The sequence below is a fragment of the Alnus glutinosa genome, chromosome 1 (genome assembly GCF_958979055.1).
Source record: "Alnus glutinosa chromosome 1, dhAlnGlut1.1, whole genome shotgun sequence".
In the NCBI taxonomy this organism is placed as follows: domain Eukaryota; kingdom Viridiplantae; phylum Streptophyta; class Magnoliopsida; order Fagales; family Betulaceae; genus Alnus; species Alnus glutinosa.
The window spans coordinates 25,790,078-25,809,907 of record NC_084886.1 but is presented as its reverse complement, the minus strand read 5'-3'; the positions used below and the strand labels follow the sequence as shown (position 1 = coordinate 25,809,907).

The 19,830-nt window shown below is 36.5% G+C and overlaps 1 protein-coding gene across 1 annotated transcript; it reads left to right on the top strand.

The window, feature by feature from the left end:
• Window positions 1-17,774: 17,774 nt before the first annotated feature.
• Window positions 17,775-18,644, top strand: LOC133858802 (pathogenesis-related protein 1-like). Its single transcript, XM_062294261.1, has 2 exons — window positions 17,775-18,306; window positions 18,454-18,644. Exons 1-2 carry the CDS (start codon window positions 17,921-17,923, stop codon window positions 18,458-18,460), a joined length of 393 nt encoding a protein of 130 aa, XP_062150245.1. The 5' UTR covers window positions 17,775-17,920; the 3' UTR covers window positions 18,461-18,644.
• The last annotated feature ends 1,186 nt before the right edge of the window (window positions 18,645-19,830 follow it).

Here is a 19,830-nt window from a genome sequence, read left to right as displayed (position 1 = left end):
AGATGCTGAGAATAGATTACTTACAGTGTCAAGAGAACCAATGATTGCATCTTCAACAAACCTAGCCTTATGTCACAGGTCTATTATGTGAAGTAACGTGACAGTTTATGGAGCAAGCAAAGTGAAGTGCAGTCCAGCTGTTCTTCTAGAAGGGATTAAACGGCGTGTTTTGTGGGTTAGCTAGAACTTTGTCGTTTTATTCATTTACTATGTCGTTTTAAGCTTTTCTTAGGGGGTGTCATTTTAACCTATGGGGCGTGCGTTTTGTAAGAGGCTATATAAGTCTCAGCAGGAGATTCGAAGGATATTGATTGAATTGTTAGCTTGTTCACTTGTGAACGATTGAGGCCCTTGGCTCCTTGAATTGCCAAGAACTTGGAGACTAGTCATCTCGAATTGGCCTATCAAATACAATTATTTATTTCTATTCTATCCTTTTTTGATCTTCTTTTTTTTTTTTCTTTTTTTTTTTCATTTTTCTTCACTAAATTACAGTAACAGTTCAAGGCAACTGTTACAATTGGTATCAGAGCCTTCTCCCATCGCTTCCCTCAGCAAATTTTTTTATTTTTTGACAATTCTCCGATGGATCTTCACAACTTTGATAGTCAGAATCTTTCGGCTTGGATGTTCCAACTTCACCAATGTTTCATCTACTACAATACTCCCAACGATCTTCATAAATACATGTTCGCCTCATATCACATGGAAGGCGAAGCTCTCGATTGGTTGGTAACAATGGAACGAAGTGGAGTATTTACAATGGATGCCGATTGGGATAATTTTGTGCGACTAATTCACCTTCGATTCGGACATCGGCAAGAATTCGTTGGCGTACCTAAAAAGTTAGAAGAAATTTCTGGTGAAGCACTTCCAGAAGCAACCAAGGAGCACACTGATGAAGAAATCCTCAAAAAATTCAATGAGGAAGACGATGAGATGAGAGATGGTGAAGCCAAATCCACAATTATTCCAGAATCAGATCTGGGTGAAGACCCGAACCGCACCATAATTCCCAATCCAGATCCGGAGGAAGCTCAGGAACTCACAAAAATTATAGCAATAGATTCGGCTAAAGGCGCCTATCCTCTATTCGACGTAACTCCTCCACGAATTTCTAAAATTCTCGAGGTGCAGCAACTTTCAGATCGGAGGGGGATGGATTATCAAATTCCAGATCGATGTGCAGAGCACTTGTTTGATGCAAATTCTGTTGACTCTGGGAATGGAAAACACAATCCTCACCGGGCTGAGATTTTGGAATGGGTAGCACCGCAACAACGTGGAGGCTATACAGTACCGCGGGCGAACATTATGGAGGCCTCAATTCACATTGTGCGTACCTTTATGTCTCATTATTCGTATTGGAATGGGGTGGATTTCCGGGTCCGGAAGCACAAGTGGAAATGGAAAGAAAGGATAAATGTGGTTGGAGATGCTTATCACCTGCTCGATGAAATCCCTCAACCAAAAAAGTCAGAATCTCTCTTAGGGAAGCCATTTCCAATTCTGGTGGATGGTGATATCATTGAGCAGCACGTGTTTGATGAAAGGCTGGGAGAGTTGGAATTGGTGGTTCGGAAACATAGATGGAAGTGGAAGCAAGGGGAAGAAGAAAAAGATGCACAGTGCCGTTTTGAGCTGGACAAAGACGTCTTCAAGGATGGCTTAACAAGTTATGAGAAAAAAATTTCTTATTCTAAAGTTGGAGAAAACAAAAAAAAGACCTTGGGCAGTTGGTAACTTGTGAAAGATGTCCGGAGAAGCTTCATTATAAAAGGCGGGATGAGATTGGAGAGGATTTTGTGATGCTGAAGCCCAAATGGTGATGGAGAGAGGTGGTATCACATGCTGCCGGTGGTCTCGAGCTGTAAAGGCTTCACTTAGAGACTGTTGAATCAGTTTCTTTTCCAGTTGTCTCTAAAGATGGTCATCAAGATTTCGGGAATGGTCATTATTGGATACAACATGATGAGGACTTTAGAATTAAGTTGGAGCTTGACGTGGAGGATAGGAAGCTTGAAGAAACTTCTGAGCCACTGAGGTACGTTGTTGTTGGCGAAGAAGTGAGCAAAGGTAGATTCTCTTCTGCCATGCGAGCAAGCCTCTCTACTATGGTTGTGTTTGACTTGTGGCACCGATGGCGTTGGAAGGACAGACGCCGTGATCTGCAAGAAGCCGACGTTCAGATGGCGAGCTCAAAGCTGAGTTTCAGTGTAAATGATAGGTCTCTTCAACATTCTCAAGGAAAAACATGGCACAACCTTGATTCACCTTTTCCATGTGCTCTTCCATGGAGTTTCCAGCTGTGCTCTTTACATTGCAAATGGAAGTGGAGAGTTGAATTCAGAGTCAACTTGTACAGCTATTGCCTTGGCTTTTGGGAAGAGTAGATTTTTCTTGAAGGAGACAATCTCATGTGCCTTGCCAGCCTTGGTTAGTGAAATGTTAAGTAAATATGAAACAGTGGAGGACAACTATCAACGCACTAGAGACTTTCAAAGGAATTTCTGGCTTACTGCATTTTATGTTATATTTTTTAGACTCATGTTGGTACACCCGAGCTCAATAATACCGTGGAGTGTTCATAATCATAAAGATGGAGCCCGTGATAAGAGAAGCCTGAAAAAGGAAGCTGGCATGGGAAATGGGGCTTGGAATGCAATAGAGGAGGAGAGTTACATTTGGCTCCAATTACCCGGTCAAGCGGAGTGATGTATCCCAAAATCTGTAGGGATGATTAATAGTGTATATTTCCTTGGGTGCTACTACGGGGTTTTTGATCCAGGAGGGGAACGAGTACTACCAGAACAAGGAAGAAGAAATAGGGAAGCAACATTCCAATCCAATCTGCGGTTATAAGAAAACCTTGGTGTCAAAGTCGTGCAATTGAGTCTAGAGGAGGAAGTAGTTGCCAGAGTCTTGCAATTGAGGTGGTCATCAGGTCTGTACATGACAACATGGGCCTCCATTTTCTTCCACAAGTGTTTGACACCACAGTCCAACGGCAGGTCAAATGGTGCCATCTGGGTTTTTGATCCAGGTGGAGATGTTGTCTGTTGTGAGGGAAGGTTCAGGAGGTCAGGCTGGTGTAGAATCTGGATATTGTGTATTTTAGTCCAAAATCAACGTGTTGCAATCATGTGGTCCCATTACAGAAGCCAAGTTCTCTAACATGGAAAAGAAAAGAAAAAAGTTGATTTACATGTGGCAGCTGAAGGCCATCCATTGACCATACATTGCGTTGGCAATTGCTAAAAGAAACCATTTGTGGTTCATGCAGTGTTGACCAGCACTTTTGCTTTGTTTTGTTCATAAATAATTCATGGCTATCTTTTGCTTTGTTCCACCAGCACCTTGAGAGCAAGGTGCTCTAAAGGAGGGAGTATTGTAGCACCTTGAGGGAGTATTGTCACAGGTCTATTATGTGAAGTAACGTGGCAGTTTCTGGAGTAAGCAAAGTGAAGTGCAATCCAGCTGTTCTTCTAGAAGGGATTAAACGGCATGTTTTGTGGGCCAGCTAGAGCTTTGTCGTTTTGTTCATTTACTATGTCTTTTTAAGCTTTTCTTAGGGAGTGCCATTTTAATCTATGCGGCGTGCATTTTGTAAGAGGCTATATAAGTCTCAGCGGGAGATTCGGAGGGTATTAATTGAACTGTTAGCTTGTTCACTTGTAAACGATGGAGGCCCTTGGCTCCTTGAATTGCCAAGAACTTGGAGACTAGCCATCTCGAATTGGCCTATCAAATACAATTCTCTATTTCTATTCTCTCCTTTCTTGATTTCTTCTTCTTCTTCTTTTTTCATTTATCTTCATTGAATTACAGTTTCAGTTCAAGGCAACTGTTACAAGGTCATCAAGGCTCTCTACCAACTGACTGCGAGAAGAATAGCAAAAAGTCTAAAGTGTAGAAGCTGCCAGAATTTAGGACAGGTGGCATAATCTAGACCTTTCATTATTTTTACAGCAGTACATGATAAGCCGGATCCAATGTTCTTCTAAAACAAAATCCAATTTCAAAAACCCATCCAATAAAAACGAAATGTGAATCTCAAAATTTATCGAAAAGTCTAAACATGGCAAAAATAAATAAAGGAAAAAAAAAATATCAAAAAAACCTTAGATGCACAGGCTTTGGGAAAGCATGTTATGAATATTTGCCCCATTTTAATGGACTGCATTGAGTTATGAAGACAAATTATTCCTTTAATTTTGCAAGCAAAACTAAAATGACATTTTGGCCACCAAAGAGCCAAACTAAAAGAGAAAGGGAGCTAGTCCAAATCCATCTCATATAAGATCTGAAGGCTAAGGCTGCATGAAAATTTTTTGAAGACAAACTACATGGGAATTTTGGTATATACATGTATGATGTATCGGCAAGTCAGACTCCAAGCAGTTCTTGAAAAACAATAGCCTTAGTAGCCTGAATTTGATCCAGAGAAAATCTTTGGCTCAAATAATCCTCTAAACCCCTTTTGAGTTTTTGGGACAGCAAGAATTAATCTTATTTTCTTAATTTCTCTGTCTTGGATAGTTAATTAGGTCTTCCTTCTTAATTGGATCAAAGATCTGCAGTATCATTTAGAAGACAAGCCTGCTGGAGGATTTGCATGGCTAATTGACCAAAAAAAAAAAAAAACTCTGAAATCAATGAACAAAAAAGGTTGTTGGGGGCGTCTTCGATGCAATCAATGAAGCCGGTTTGAGCCGGTTTTGCTGTGAGAGAGAGGAACCGTGTAGTCTCGCTGTCTGGGGCATGTTTGGAATGTGGATGGAGTGAATTCGAAGTACTGTCGGAGATGGACTACATTATCAAACTACCCTAGTTTCGGAGATGGACTACATGGTTCCTCACGAATAGGGCCCTCATAAAATGTCATTACTTCTCTAACAAACAAAACCCCATCGAATATTCGAATATTTGCCTCAAAAAATAAAATCCAATGAATCGATTAAAATGGTAGTACAGACAAACGAAAAAAAATAAAATAAAAAAGACTTTTTCCAGCTTTGACTTTGACTGACTTCCACAGCCAAACCTATGTTTCTCTTTCAGTTCCGAACTTAACTTGTTCTTTTTGTTAAATTCTCGCTTAACGTTAATTTGAGATGCAATTAATGCGTCGTTAAGAGAGAGAAAAATAATAATAAAAAATAACTCACTTGAGCCCTAAGCAAAAAAGCTGAGGTAAAGCAGAGAAACAGCAACAGTTTCGCAGGCGCACGTTAGCAACAAACCCTGGATAGCGTCAACGAAGCTCCTTTCGGTCTCCATTTGTACGGACATCCTGGTCCCTCGAACAAACAAACATCATGTAAATTTTTTAATTCTATCACATTAAAGTGACCATGTAAGTGAAGCATGAATTAGGCAATCTCAAACAAACAATAGATGTTTTACTTTCCTCTTTTCTTTTGTAGAAAATGATTATCGAGTAGATGTCAAAAATCAAATTTTCCATACAAATGTGTCATACCGAAATCCATGTAATATTGTAAACCATCAGACTAACTCTATATATAAAGCTTTAACTAAGTAACTAATAAAACGATAACAGTTCAAAGCCCAAAGAGATGTTGGTCTAACCGGCACTTGTAAAGAAGGGATCGTTCGTCGGTCGTCGTCGTCGTGGGTCGTCCGGGATGTGGTGGTGGATGTGGGTTCACAGGGGGAAGGAAGAGCTGCACTACAGGTCCGCCAGTAAGATCCGGACCCAGACCCGGGTCTCGAATCCGAACTTCTTCTTCTTGGAGTGGAGAATGGAGCCTCCCATGCCAGAGACCAGCAGAACCGGGTCGAGATCGGTCCAGGAATTGTTGGAGCTTCGTTCGCCGAAGCACGGACAGGAAAACAGCCCTCCGAACATTGGTGGGAGCCGGCCATTATCCCCTCTCCCGAGCTCCAGTCGCGGCCGTCCATGGCCTTCGGGAATGGACGCGCCTCGGATCCGAAGCCCCCCCCCCCCCGACTGGGTTGCTGACCCGATCCCCTCGCCCTTTACCATCTCTGTCGGTGCTTTCACCGGAGAGGGTAGCAGATGCGCGAGACAGGGCCGGCTCGGTGGATGGTGGCGAGGCACAGATCAGCAACGTGGGCTTTTGCAGTGCTGCCGGCGTCCTTTGCCATAGGTTGACGCCACAGGGAGGCGGCACGGAGGTTGGTAGCTCCGCGATCTGGCTGATGCTGGTGCAGTGGTGCTTTGGATTTGGATTTTCGGTTGGGGGTGGGTTTGTTTCTGGGTATTTGAGTGGATGGGTATTTTGGCAGCTGCAATTTGCTGTCTTCCGGTGGTTTAGGTGCCTGTGTCTTCCGATGGGGTGGGTTTCTTGCAATAGGCTGGACTGTGGTAGTGGGAGGATGGAGATGGTGGTTTCCGGCCGGTGTGCTTAGTTCAACCGGACTCTATCCTACTTATCCTACTTGTCTATGTTATGTTTTTTAATTGAAGAAACACCAATCTTACTTGGAATCCTACGTGCCTAAGTTTTAGACTTCATACTGAGATGCCTCTTTTTATAAAGGTTCATATGTACCTTTAGCATTTTTCTTCAACTCTGGATGGTTAGTTAGGCGGGTTAAGAGGGAAAGATTTTCTTCTCGTGATGAAAATAAATAAAACTTAAAAAACATTTGAATTAATCAGATAAATTAATTTTATTTATTAAAAAAAAAAAAAAAAAGGATAATTGCACCGTTAATCCCTGTGGTATACCATAATTATTTTTCACTCCTTATGGTTTAAAAAGTTCATGGAAGATCCTCGTGATATGCAATAATTACAAATCGATCCCTGGCGTCAAATTCTGTTAAAATTTTTAACAGATTCCGTCAAATGCCACGTTAGCGACACGTGTCGCCAATAAGATGGCGAGACGTATCCACCGTAATAAAAAAATATAAATTTATTAAAAAAAATAAAAATACTTATTTTAAAAAAATTAAAAAAAAAAAAAAAAAAAAAAAAAGCTGAAGGGGCCGGCCACCCCTGCAGTCACTGGGGTGGCGCGCTTTTTTTTGTTTTTTTTTTATTTGAATTTTTTTTATTTTTTTAAAAAAATAAGTATTTTTCGGGTTGAAATCGAGTTGGATTCAAAAACCCGATTTTTCAAAATTATAATAATAAAAAAAAACCCTAAAATAATTCTTATTCTCTTTGATTCCCAAACTCATCAATAATCAGTTTGTAATTTGAATTATATTCAATGTGAGGATAGCCATGCATGAGCTCATTATTACTGCGAAATTCATCATTTCATTTGTTGTTGTTGTTGTTTTTTTTTTTTTTTTTCCCCTTTTTTAGCAAGCTATATATTCCACTTTCTCAACATTATTGCCTTTGCCATGTATGAAAGCAACTGCTACCTATCGGTTACGAGGCTGTGACTACTACTGGCATTGAATGCATGTGAAGCTGTGCTAGATGATTTGGATTTCAACTCAAAACTCAAAATTGAAGCTGTTCAGGTTCAGCATTTACTTGCAATTTTTTCTCATGGTGGTCCAAGCATTTTCGTGCGTGAAAAAGAAAGAGAAATGACTTCGGCTCGTGAATTGGTTCTGCAGTGTATTTATTTTTCCTCCACAACAAATACGGTAGTTTACATGCATTAATAAGCATCTATTAAAAACCACGTTGTTTCATTACTAGCAAAAGCATCGGACGAAGAGAAAGATAATGTTTATCATTTCTATTAACAAAAACTTTAAATTTAGCAGGGTGTTTGGCAAGCTTTTGTATTTGTGGAATTCTTGTTTGAATGATAATTAAGCGTGATTAATGTGATATAAAATATAAAAAGTTTAGAATTGTTTTATAAAAAAATGAAAACGTTTTGTTTTGTAATTAATTTTTTTATTTGAATGGTAATAAAAAATTATTAATGTGATACAAAAACTGAAAAAATAAAAAAAATTTAGATTTGACTTTTTTGAAATTGTATATCCACCGAAACTCTAAATAATTAAACTGTTATAAAGTGTGTAAGCACGTTTTTTTTTTTTTTTTTTGGAACACAGAACCATCTTCTTCAATATCATTCCAGAGAAAACATCCCCAAAGGGCTACATAACCAGGAAAATCGCCCAAAGGCGAGAAATCAAAGGCCGTAGGCCAGTCGCAGTGAACAGAGATAATGAATCTCTGTCCACAAAATCAGGAACACCTGATTTGAAGCAGCTACCAGAACGGTAGACTGTGAGTACAAAGTTGGAATATACATAAAAAACACAAACAGCAAACTCAGAATGACAACACTGGCAAGAAACGGCTGCCGGAGACGGCGCGTGTAAAACACGCACCATCTCCGGGAACCTCCCTCGCAACAGACGACCTTCACAAGCAGAGATCAGCACCTTCCGAGACCGGAGAGAGCAGTTGTGGCCCACACACGCTAAAAACAGAACTGAAACGCCGGCGCGTGCAGGTCACGCCGACCGGAGACGAACAGCACGACCTCAAAAGATAACCAAATCTGACCAGAAAAGGCCGACCACCGCACTCGGCAAGTTCCTGTTGGAGAAAGACCAGTCGAGGCTGACAGATCTAGCGTTAAACCCGTGAAGAATGAAGATGGTGGACGTGCCACAAGCGCCCTATAAATATCTAAAATCACACACGTCTTCACAGAAAACCGAGAGCCCACAAAAAATCGAAAGCCTTAGAAATATCTTAAGTCACACTTCTTCACAGAAACCCTCTCAGCTATCCCCAACATATGCGCTGTTTCTCCCACCAATTCCTTGAGCAATGCATTCTCCGTGCAGCCCGTGAAAAATCTCTCAGACTGCAAGCTGGTGTATTCTCACGGGCCGTACGAGAATGTATTGCTAAAAAAATTGGTGGGAGTGGTTTCTGGTTTTTAGTTCTGAATGTCAGATTTGATTTGGTTTATGAGTTTTTATTTTGTATCACAGATTTGGTTTGGTTTGTGCGTTTTGATTCTGATTCTCGTATTTTGATTTTGGTTTGTATGTTTTGAATTCGTCTTTCCTCTCTTCCCTGTGGTCGACTTGCGTGATGAGTAGGCAGTTCGAGATCTTCACTCTTCTCTGAGTCTGGTTGTGTGTTAAGCCCTCTTTTTATTAGGTTTTGAATTTGTAATTGCCGTTTATAGGTATCTGAACATATGTAATTTTCGGAATATTTTTCGGTTGTATTGCCTGTTAATGGGTTTGTCTATTATTGGTAATATAATAATTCAGTGCTATGACTATGGAACGTTGTTTGTCCCTCTCTGGCTTGAACCAGCGGAGGTTTTGTTCCTCACGGACCTAATCCGGTTGAGGAGTTTTGTGTTTGTTCTTTCTTCGGTTCTCTGACAGGAAGGCTCGTGTATCGTTTTGGCTTTGGGGATCGGCCATCCTCCTCTCGTGTCTCTGGTGTTTTTTTTTTTTTCCTTCAGAAGTGGTCGTCGTTGCCATCCTGTCCGGCAGTCTCGAGCCGTGGCCTTGTTGCTCATCCCTGCTCGGAGCGTGGCCTGCACGCGCGGGGAACTCTTTCCCTGGTTTGGCGCGTGTGGTCTACGCTTTTACTTTTCAGGCCATGGTTTCGTGGAGGTTGGTGGATCACGGCGATGGGCTGTTGCAGGGGTCTTGAAGACACGCGCCGGTTCTCAGCTAACGGGCTCCACTTCTCGAGCGATAACAATGAATGTTTTTTTTTTCTTTCTTTCTTCTGTTGGTGGTGTTTATTCCCTTGTTGTCTCCAGTTGTTTCAGAGTGTCTTGGTAATGCACAAATGTTTACTGGACTGATTTGTTGGCAGTGGTTGGTAGATCCGTCCTCTTCTAATGTGCCTAATGTTTTAGGCAGCTGTTTAAAGTTAAATTTAGTTTTTGCTTAAGGGTGCAGGGGTCTTGAACTCCTATCCTCCGACGATTGTATCTGTAATACCTTCAGGTGTTTTTTAGTAATGAAAGCAGTTCGGTTTAAAAAAGAAAATGCCGTTCCTTTCCTCCCTCTCCCTCTCCCTCTATCCTCTATTAGGAGAATGTAGCTGTGTAAGCTTAAACGCACAAAGATTTTCAAAGTTTATTCCTTGACAATCACTTGTCCTCGTTGCTATGGAAATTATGATAAAAAGGAAAGTTTTCCCGATTATTACTAAATGAAAAAAAAAAAAAAAAAAAGGGTTGAAGCAAAATTACCCGCAAGGTAAGGCCAATTTGGGAATTGAAATTCACGGAATTAGTAATGAAGGCTGGTTTTGGAGAAAAGGTTGGCACAAGTTGAAATATTGGACAAAACGTATCAATGAAGCCTAAATTAACGAATATTGTTTATTCTACAGTAAATATTTCACATATTTGAATAACGTCCTATATATATATATATATGGATTACCTTTTCTTTTTCTTTTTTTCTTTCTTTCCTTATTTTATTTATTTATTTATTTTTTTTAAGATTAGAATTAAGCCATCAATTCTAAGTCTATGGTAATAGGTCAAGTCAGGATACTCTCAAATTTCTTTTAAATTAAAGTTTTTAGATCTTAAATACTACATTGAACACCAGTCTTCCTCGTCACTTTATTTTCCCTTCCTTCTTCCTTTTTGTTTTATTTTGAATATTCACACCCTAAAAATCTACAACTAGCCCAATTTCCTAGATGACATTAGTTAATAAACTATTTAAAGAATTTTAAGTCAAAATTAAGCGCCCCCCCCCTTTTTTTTTTTTTTTCAAGGTTAGAATTAAGCCATCCGTTTATGTGATTTTTAAAATTTCAATATAATGAGTAATAAACAGTTATTAAATATTAATTCAATGGTAATTTTAAAATTAATATGGTAGCAACAAACACGTGTGAGGCCATTCCATAGGAAAAACCCACAATTCTTTTCGTTTCCTTGTTACAAATGGCGGCGTCATCGCCCTCCTTTTCGATCACCACCTCACAAATATGTATTAACCAACACTAAACTATTGAAAAAAAAAATGTAAAATCAGTCAATGTAATTTATTTTTTACAGAACTGATTTTAATTTTTTAGAACTAATTGCAAATCAAATAAATTACAGAACTGATTTTTTATTTTTTTTTCGTAAAACATTTGAGGACAAGTAGCACTGTAGCGCAACTCTTAGTATGATACTCTCTATCAAATAGATAATTTGAAATCTTTTTACCGGCCTTTGATTACTGCATAGCTTCAAAACTGCACATAAAATATCTTTTGAAATTTTTTTACTTATCTTTCATCATTATTATAATTATAACCATATATTTTAAAAAATGTCAATTTAGTATATATAATTATTACCTGAATGCGTCAATTGAAAATGTCACCGACAACAAAACCATCCACGCAACTCACTATTTAGAAAAACAGCTATAGAGGCCAGTGGGATTATATATGTTCGAAACAAACACAAAAAATCCGAACGAAGCTTCTCTATCTCCAATTGCATGTGTATATCCTCGTTTCAAAGACATACAGATAAATCATCAAAATCTCTAATTCCACCCAAAAAAACAAAAAGAATGTAAAGTAAAAGTTTCGTTTTGAAGATTTAATTGAATCTTTTCATGTGGATTGTTGACGTGGCTTCTATTGAGCTGTTGATTTAAATTGATGGTCTTAATTTTAGGATATAAATTTCCTACAATCTACGTATAAAAAGGACTTTAAACATGTGAGAATTACATATTTTTTTATTAATGCTATTAAAAAAACATGTAAGAAGCACATGCTATTTAAATAACATGTATTTCTCACATGTCAATCTTATATGTGGGTTGTAAAAAATTTATTACAAACTGATTTATAAGAAATTTATGTTCTCGATTTTAGCTATTGCTTCCTCGGCAATTTTGGGATCCAAATCCGACAAATACTTGCCAAACACCCCCAAAAGCAGTGGTTCCACGGAGAACCTTCCCAAAATGGAAAGAGTCCATTAGCTTTAGCAAGATGAAGAGAGTGCTTTGAAAAAGTCAAAACTGAAGACCACTTTTGAGTACAAAAGAGCAAGTGGCGCATGGCGTCACGTGACCCTTTCTCTCTCCATTTTCAAAATATATACCAGTTAAATAATGATAATAAATTAAAATAAATGTGATATTCTGATAAGGATTGTGGTCCATCTGTTTGAACATCTAAAAATGGAAAGCTAGAATTGGGGTCCATGTCTTCGGATCTGAGTCCGTGATTTTTATTTGATACCGTCAATTAACAGTTTTGCCCTTCATTTTTGTTCATCATAGTTATATCAGGCAGGGACATGTTTGTCTTTTTAGCATTTCCTTCTATTGTAAAATGACTATTGTGCGTAAACATTCTTAATTAATTAGCATGCAACTTACAACAACTTAGAAAGTTAGAATTTAAACCTTAGATCGCCCTCTGACATCTACAGATAATAGCCACTGGAACCAGCAAGTAAAATTTCGTAAAAAAATTCGACAGTATAAGATCAGTACCTCACCCTCTAATTGTTCAATTTTGGCAATGGCCTTGTCATATTCCTCTTCAAGCTCTGCTAATATCAACTCCATCATTTTACCCTCTTTCATGGCTGTTTGAATTGAAGATGTTCTTGCAATTCCTTCCTATCCCACACAAGATTCTCCAATTCAATCTGCATATCATGCAGACACAGTTCGAGCTGCAGAGAATAACAACCATCTCATATCTAGAACATATCGGGAGTTGAAAAATTCAAGCATAAGAAAATGTGTAATAGCATTAAAGGGAGACTTTCTGACGGATTGTCAGGGACGCAACAAGCTGAGTGTTCAAATTCAAAAGTCACAGATACACCCTATCAGCAGCAAAAGCAGGCAAGAAAACCAATGTAATCCTTCATCTTAGAGTCTAGGTGGAGCGTAAATCCAACTGACCACTGCTTTCTTTTAAAGCAATTTGGAGGCCAGCTTAAGGATATCTGTACACAGTTATTATCAAAATAATGATGATTCAAGCATTGAAAAGGAAAAATTACTCAGAAATTTTTTCTGGTAAACTATTTTGGGCCTGGCGAATCATAACTTTTGATAGACTACTCATCTAATGGTACGTTTAATATTGCAGATATTGAGGGCTACAATGAGAAATTATTACATGATAATAAGAACAATTTCGGGGAATATTTATCAACATTCTTATGTGACATATTTATCTAGAGAAAATGAGTGCTACAAGAGTCACACCACTCTATAAAGATCCCATACATAAAATGCTCTTATGCTCTGGAAATACCCAAAACCAGATTGCCAGATCAGTTGTATTGAACTTAGTAACAAGTGCCTCAGATACTATTGACAGCTTCCACGAATGTCAAAAATTTAATTAAATCAAATGTCTAATTCTTTGAATGTCGACCGCTCCTCATAATAAGCTTCAAAACACCCCCAGCCTCCACAATTTAACTGTCTTGAAAGCAACCCAAATTATCTATTTATCGTGTGTATCTGCAATCAAATGGTCCAAGAAATTTCTTGAATTCCCAATACTTAAGGGGGGGAAAAATCATTCTGCAAATTCCAACTAGCAGCTAGTTCTCATATATTCGTAGTCAGCTGTAAAATTAGGACCTCAACCAAACAAACTACTATCAGTAATTCAGAACAACATAAAAAGGTTGCACATTTAAAATAACTATTGGATGATTACCTTCAATGAAAACTCTTGCAAATTTTGTAAATCACTCTAGTGAACAGGCAGCAGAAATTGAGTGATGGAAGACCCATCCCAAAAATTGTCAGGGTGACATTACTTATCCTATTTAATTTAAAATTTTCAACTCACCTTCTAACTAATAACTACCTTTAAAGAGAAAAATGAAAAAAAAAAATGATATGAAAATATTACGTCCTATGTTTCTACTAATATTTGTAATAACTACAAATAAGTATGGTTTTTTTAAAAAAGGAAGATTAAAAAGTGGTAAGTAGAATTGGGCAAAGATATTTTAGGTATGAGAGTGTGATTTATCTAGCTTTATTCGTGAGCTAACGTTTTCTATTTTAGGAAGGTTCTTCCATCACCGTGCGTTTGTCCATGCTTTTCTTTATTCATGAAAGTAGGAATCCTGCACTCTCCCGACATTAATTTCAAAACATTTCAATGGCTTTTTAATTTTTTTTTTCCAACTTATATATCAAATTAATTATTTTTTTACCAATATTTTTCACTTTCTTTTATTAAAAATTTAAAATTACTTGAAAAAATTTCACTTATAATTTCTTTTTTTTTTCCTTTTTTTTTATCATTTTTTAAAAAGGTACCAAACTTAAAAAAATGTCAATTTATAATATCAATATTTTTATTTTTCATTTTTTCAATTTCATGCATTAGTTAGAATTTTCCGTTAAATTATATAGAAATTTCGAAAATACCCTTATCTTTTTTTTTTAAAAAAAAAAAGTTATAAAAATTTTCAAAAATAGGACATGAGTATTTTTACAAATTCCATTAAATTTTTATCGGTACATAAAATGTTTTGTTCTAATTAATACAAATATTAAAACTCCTTAAAGAGCTCTATCTACTCATTTTCTTGAATACTACAGTCGAATCACTAAACCCTCATAAATTTATGAACGTAATTTCACGATGTTTTGTCAACTTCAATAAAGTTGGTTGTACGATTTTAATTGATTACTATATATATATATATATATTTAAAAAAAAAAAAGAAGAAGCAAAGTTCTAAAAATTAGGAACCGTTGGATCAGTTTGAGATGGACAGGGTGTTTAATATCGAGAGGCCTATATCTACCCATCCAAGTGGTCCAACTACTAATATGGGGTAACTACTCTGCCCAATTTTAAATTCGTGTATACCATTATTCCCTCTTTTATCTTCATTTACATCCGCTTAATTTCCTCATTTCATTTACAATGTTTTGTTTGTTTTCTTACATTTTATTGCTCTTTTGCACCATCAAATTATGAATCAAACAAGACCCAACACACAATCCATAATAAATATACAACCCCAGATGTCGAGACATTAGCAAATATTTTCCAGCAAACCAAACACAAGACATAACTCTAAAAAAAAAAAAAAAAAAAAAGTATGGTTTGATTGAATTGAACCAAATATTCAAATAAATACGAAGTATTTACTTAGCTAAAATTGAACATTTAAATATGGTAACAAGAAAAGATAGAGTCTAGATTGAGTCTTGTTATTCTGTTATATTAATTTTGTTAGAAATATATCTAAATTCAATATAGAATTGAGTAACAAAAATATTTTGAGGTACGATCAATTTTTTTCTCTGCTTTGGGTGAATTTTTTTCTTCAGAGATTTTTCGAAAGAACCTATGAAGAAAAACAAATTCCAACAAATTCAAAAAAAAAAAATGTAAACCGGCTGATCAAACCGGCTTCATTGATTGCAACGAAGACGCCCCAACAACCTTTCTTCAATTGTTTTTGTTTTTGTTTTTGTTTTTTTTTTTTTTTTGTCAATTTGCCATTTATTAGAAAACAGAATTCTCTCTCTTCACGTCAGACATTAATGAGAAAATCGTTCAGAAATTTGGTGAAGTGAGAGATCACGTCAAGAGCATTTTTTTGGTCTATAATAATTGGTCGTGTCAAGATAAGCATAAAGTAGAAATGGGTTAAATTGGTGAAAAGTTAATTATCATGATTAGATGTTTTGTTTTGATATGAGAAATTGCATTAAATTATCATTTTTATTTAACTATTCCTTTTTGTCCTTTTTTATAGAAACGTCATACACACAAAAGGTTGGATATGAATAAATTATTTAATAAAAAGGTAATTTTACTTGTCTAAAATTCAGTTTGAAGAAAATATACAATAAAAAAAATAAATGGCTCATAATGGGATGACCATTGTCATTCTTTTCAGCCTTTATGCACATGCATGCGACAATAAAAGCTTATTGATTTCGGGACCCACAAAAGAGCCAGATCTAAGAATGATATTATTGACTTGCCTACACATTAGCTTTGGTGACTTTCTTCTTGATCGAAGGGACCGGATGATGTGCCATTGGTTCTTGTCATTATTGTCTTATTAGTTTGCCTTGATGAAATGGAGAATTTTCCACGTGTTAGAACAGGAGTGGTCTGGGGGGAGTGATTAATCAATATGTTTCGGTTTTTAAAGTAGGATAATTGTTTTCTCCCATTCTATTAAATATATTGAACTCAGTTTTGAGTTGAAATTCAAAACTGATAATCCATTTATCCTTTGCATTTAATACCAATAGTTGTTATGGTCTCGTAAGTAATAGCTAGTACGTAGTTGCTTTTATACGTGACAATAATGTTGGAAAAGTGGAATACGTAGCTTGCTAAAAAGGAAAAAACAATAAATTAATGAAATAATGAATTTTGCAGTAATAATGAGATGACAGCTATCTCTGGTGAAGAACACATGCAATACGAAGAAAGAGGAGAGGAAGGAAGAGTGAAAAAGATTGGAAAAATGTTTGACAACTCTTTTTCTGTGGGACCCTCTGACGTCTCAACTCATTTAAAGTGAAGTTCTCTCTCTCTCTCGTCATATCAGACATTAATGAGAACCTTCATGTTTCCATTTCACAGGTCTTCCCCTCCTGCGTCATTCACGTGTTCTGTCCTTCAACACCTTTTCCTGATGGGTTGCGACCCTTTATTTTTATCATAACTCCATCAACACTCAAATAATAATTATTTATATATTTTTTTTATAATAAATAATTATTATTTCAATTATTATTTCATACTACTTTTCATAACACTAATCATTATACACAATTTTTTATACTTCTAACCATTTCTTATCATTAAAAAACACTATTTTTCAACCTCAAAAATCCAACATTCAAACATAATTTCAAAAATAATTTAAATTCTATTCTTCACTTAAACACATTTTATTTGCCTCAAAATTTGCAAACCAAATAAAAAATTAATTCTGATTTAAAAAATCATAAGTCAACCCAATTAATATATATATTTGAAGTAAAACTAGATATGAAACACAGGCTAAGAATATATTGTATGCGTTAATGATAAACAAGCCCCTGCTTGTAGCAGTCCATCTACATAATAATTAATAATAATGCTAAATAACATTCAACGGACACCTCAAGCATATGTGGTGGGTTCTCATGCACGTGGGTCTACATTTCTATTTAAGGAAAGGAAATTGTGGACCCCACGGAGATCAATGTGTGGACATATTGAACTGGAAATGGTATTTGGAAATTGGAATTGAGTCAATTGACCAGACAACTAATTAATTATCCACGTTCACTCATTAATTATCACATACCTTTTCCCAAGTGGTCCCTTCTATCCGTATACCCAAGTCTACATGCATTAATAAGCATCTATTAAAAATCACGTTGTTTCATTACTAGCAAAAGCATTGGACGAAGAGAAAGATGAGATGAGGTGACAAAAGCAAAAGCATCGGACGAAGAGAAAGATGACTAGCCTTACTCATCAACCCCTTCACGTGAAATTTGAAAATTAAAACTCATTAAACAACTCCACTTATCTTTTTGATTGCTTTCATTTGTCAGTAGAAATTGTTGAGATGTGTCTTCTCACAAATCAACTTTTCAGTAAATATATATTATTCACGCTCAGCTTTTTCTCTGCAAATATGTGATATCTTTTTACACTGTTGCATTGGGACCAAAACAATGATCACTGCCGTTCAATTTGTCATTATGCTTGTGTGTAACATTAATGAGCAGCGAGAGAGACAAAACCCGTGAAGAATGAAGATGGTGGACGTGCCAAAACCCTATAAATATGTAAAACCACACGTCTTCATACAAGCCCACAGAAAACCGAAAGCCCTATAAATTTCTTAAATCACTCTTCTTCACAGAAAACCAACCAGAAATCTAGCTTGTAAAAAACATTAAGTTTTTGCTGGCCTTTTGCTTCATTAGTTTTCATTGTGTCTCCTCCTCCAACGACCACAAAGTCTATTTCATGCACGAGCTCAATCAAGCTCGTGTTGAGGTTGGTGTTCCTCCATTAATTTGGAACGTCAGCCTTGAAGCATATGCCAGAAATAATGCAAATAAACGGGTATCGGACTGCAAGTTGGTGTATTTCCATGGGCCTTATGGGGAGTGCATTGCTAAATCATATGGTGGGGGTAACAGCGCAGACGCTGTTAGGTTGTGGATCGCCGAGAGAGTATTCTACAACCATGAATCAAATAATTACAGTAGTGAGTGTCGGTCCTACACCCAGGTGGTTTGGCGAAACACTAAATATCTTGGGTGTGCCACAATGGTTGGACCTTTGTCACTTGCAGTTTTGATCCCCCCGGAAATCAGAAGGGCCAGAGTCCCTACTAGAAGTTGGATTGGGTATATGGGTCTGCTTTGATTTGGTTTGTGGTTTTTAATTCTGAATGTCAGATTTGATTTGGCTTATAGGTTTTTATTTTGTATCACAGATTTGATTTGGTTTGTGCGTTTTGATTCTGATTCTCGTATTTTGATTTTGGTTTGTAGGTTTTGAATTCGTCTGACTTGCGTGATGAGTAGGCAGTTGGAGATCTTGACTCTTCTCTTTTCTGACTCTGGTTGTGTGCCTCTTTTTATTAGGTTTAGAATTAGGTATCTGAACATATGTAAATTTCGGAATATTTTTCGGTTCTATTGCGCCGGTTCTCAGCTAACGGGCTCCACTTCTCGGGCGATAACAGTGAATGTTTTTTATTTATTTCTTTCTTCTGTTGGTGGTGTTTATTCCCTTGTTGTCTCTAGTTGTTTCACAGTGTCTTGGTAATGCACAAATGTTTACTGGACTGATTTGTTGGCAGTGGTTGGTAGATCTGTCCTCTTCTAATGTGCCTAATGTTTTAGGCCCTCCGACGATTGTATCAGTAATACCTTCAGGTGTTTTTTAGTAATGAAAGCAGTTCGGTTTAAGAAAGAAAATGCCGTTCCTTTCCTCCCTCTCCCTCTATCCTCTATTAGGAGAATGTAGCTGTGTAAGCTTAAACGCACAAAGATTTTCAAAGTTTATTCCTTGACAATCACTTGTCCTCGTTGCTATGGAAATTATGATAAAAAGAAAGTTTTCCCGATTATTACTAAATGAAAAAAAAAAAAAAAAAAAAGGGTTGAAGCAAAATTACCCGCAAGGTAAGGCCAATTTTGGAATTGAAATTCACGGAATTAGTAATGAAGGCTGGTTTTGGAGAAGAGGTTGGCACAAGTTGAAATATTGGACAAAACGTATCAATGAAGCCTAAATTAACGAATATTGTTTATTCTACAGTAAATATTTCACATATTTAAATAACGTCCTATATATATATATATATATATAGATTACCTTATAAATTAACCAAAAAATTAAAGTTGGGGTTCTTCTCAGAATGTTTAACGTCCTTGCCGGTAAATGATCAAGTGTAGATCTGCTCTATATATATATATATTTGCTACCTTTTTTTTTTCGAAAGAATCTATGAAGAAAAACAAATTCCAACAATATATGTTTCCACCCCGGCCAAGACTTATTTCTGCTTATCTCAATATATATATATATATATATATATATATAGCTCTTTCTAAAAGGGTCTCCATTTGTGGGTCCGCATGGTGGTGTGGAGTCGTGGACCATGTGGCCCCCTATTTTGTGATCAATTAGGCTGATCAAATAGTTAAAAGGTAGACAAGGATTTGAAAATATATATATTATACTTTTTTTTATGGGATAATGATCTTTTTACATTCAATTTGTTTTTTACTTTTTTGTATTTTTTTTTTTTTTTTTGGGATATGTTATTTTTCTCTTTGTATGTGTAATCTTTTCATTTCTTTGTAAAATAATTTTTTTAAAAAAAAGTGAAAAAAAATGTTAAAAAAGTAATTTACTTGATA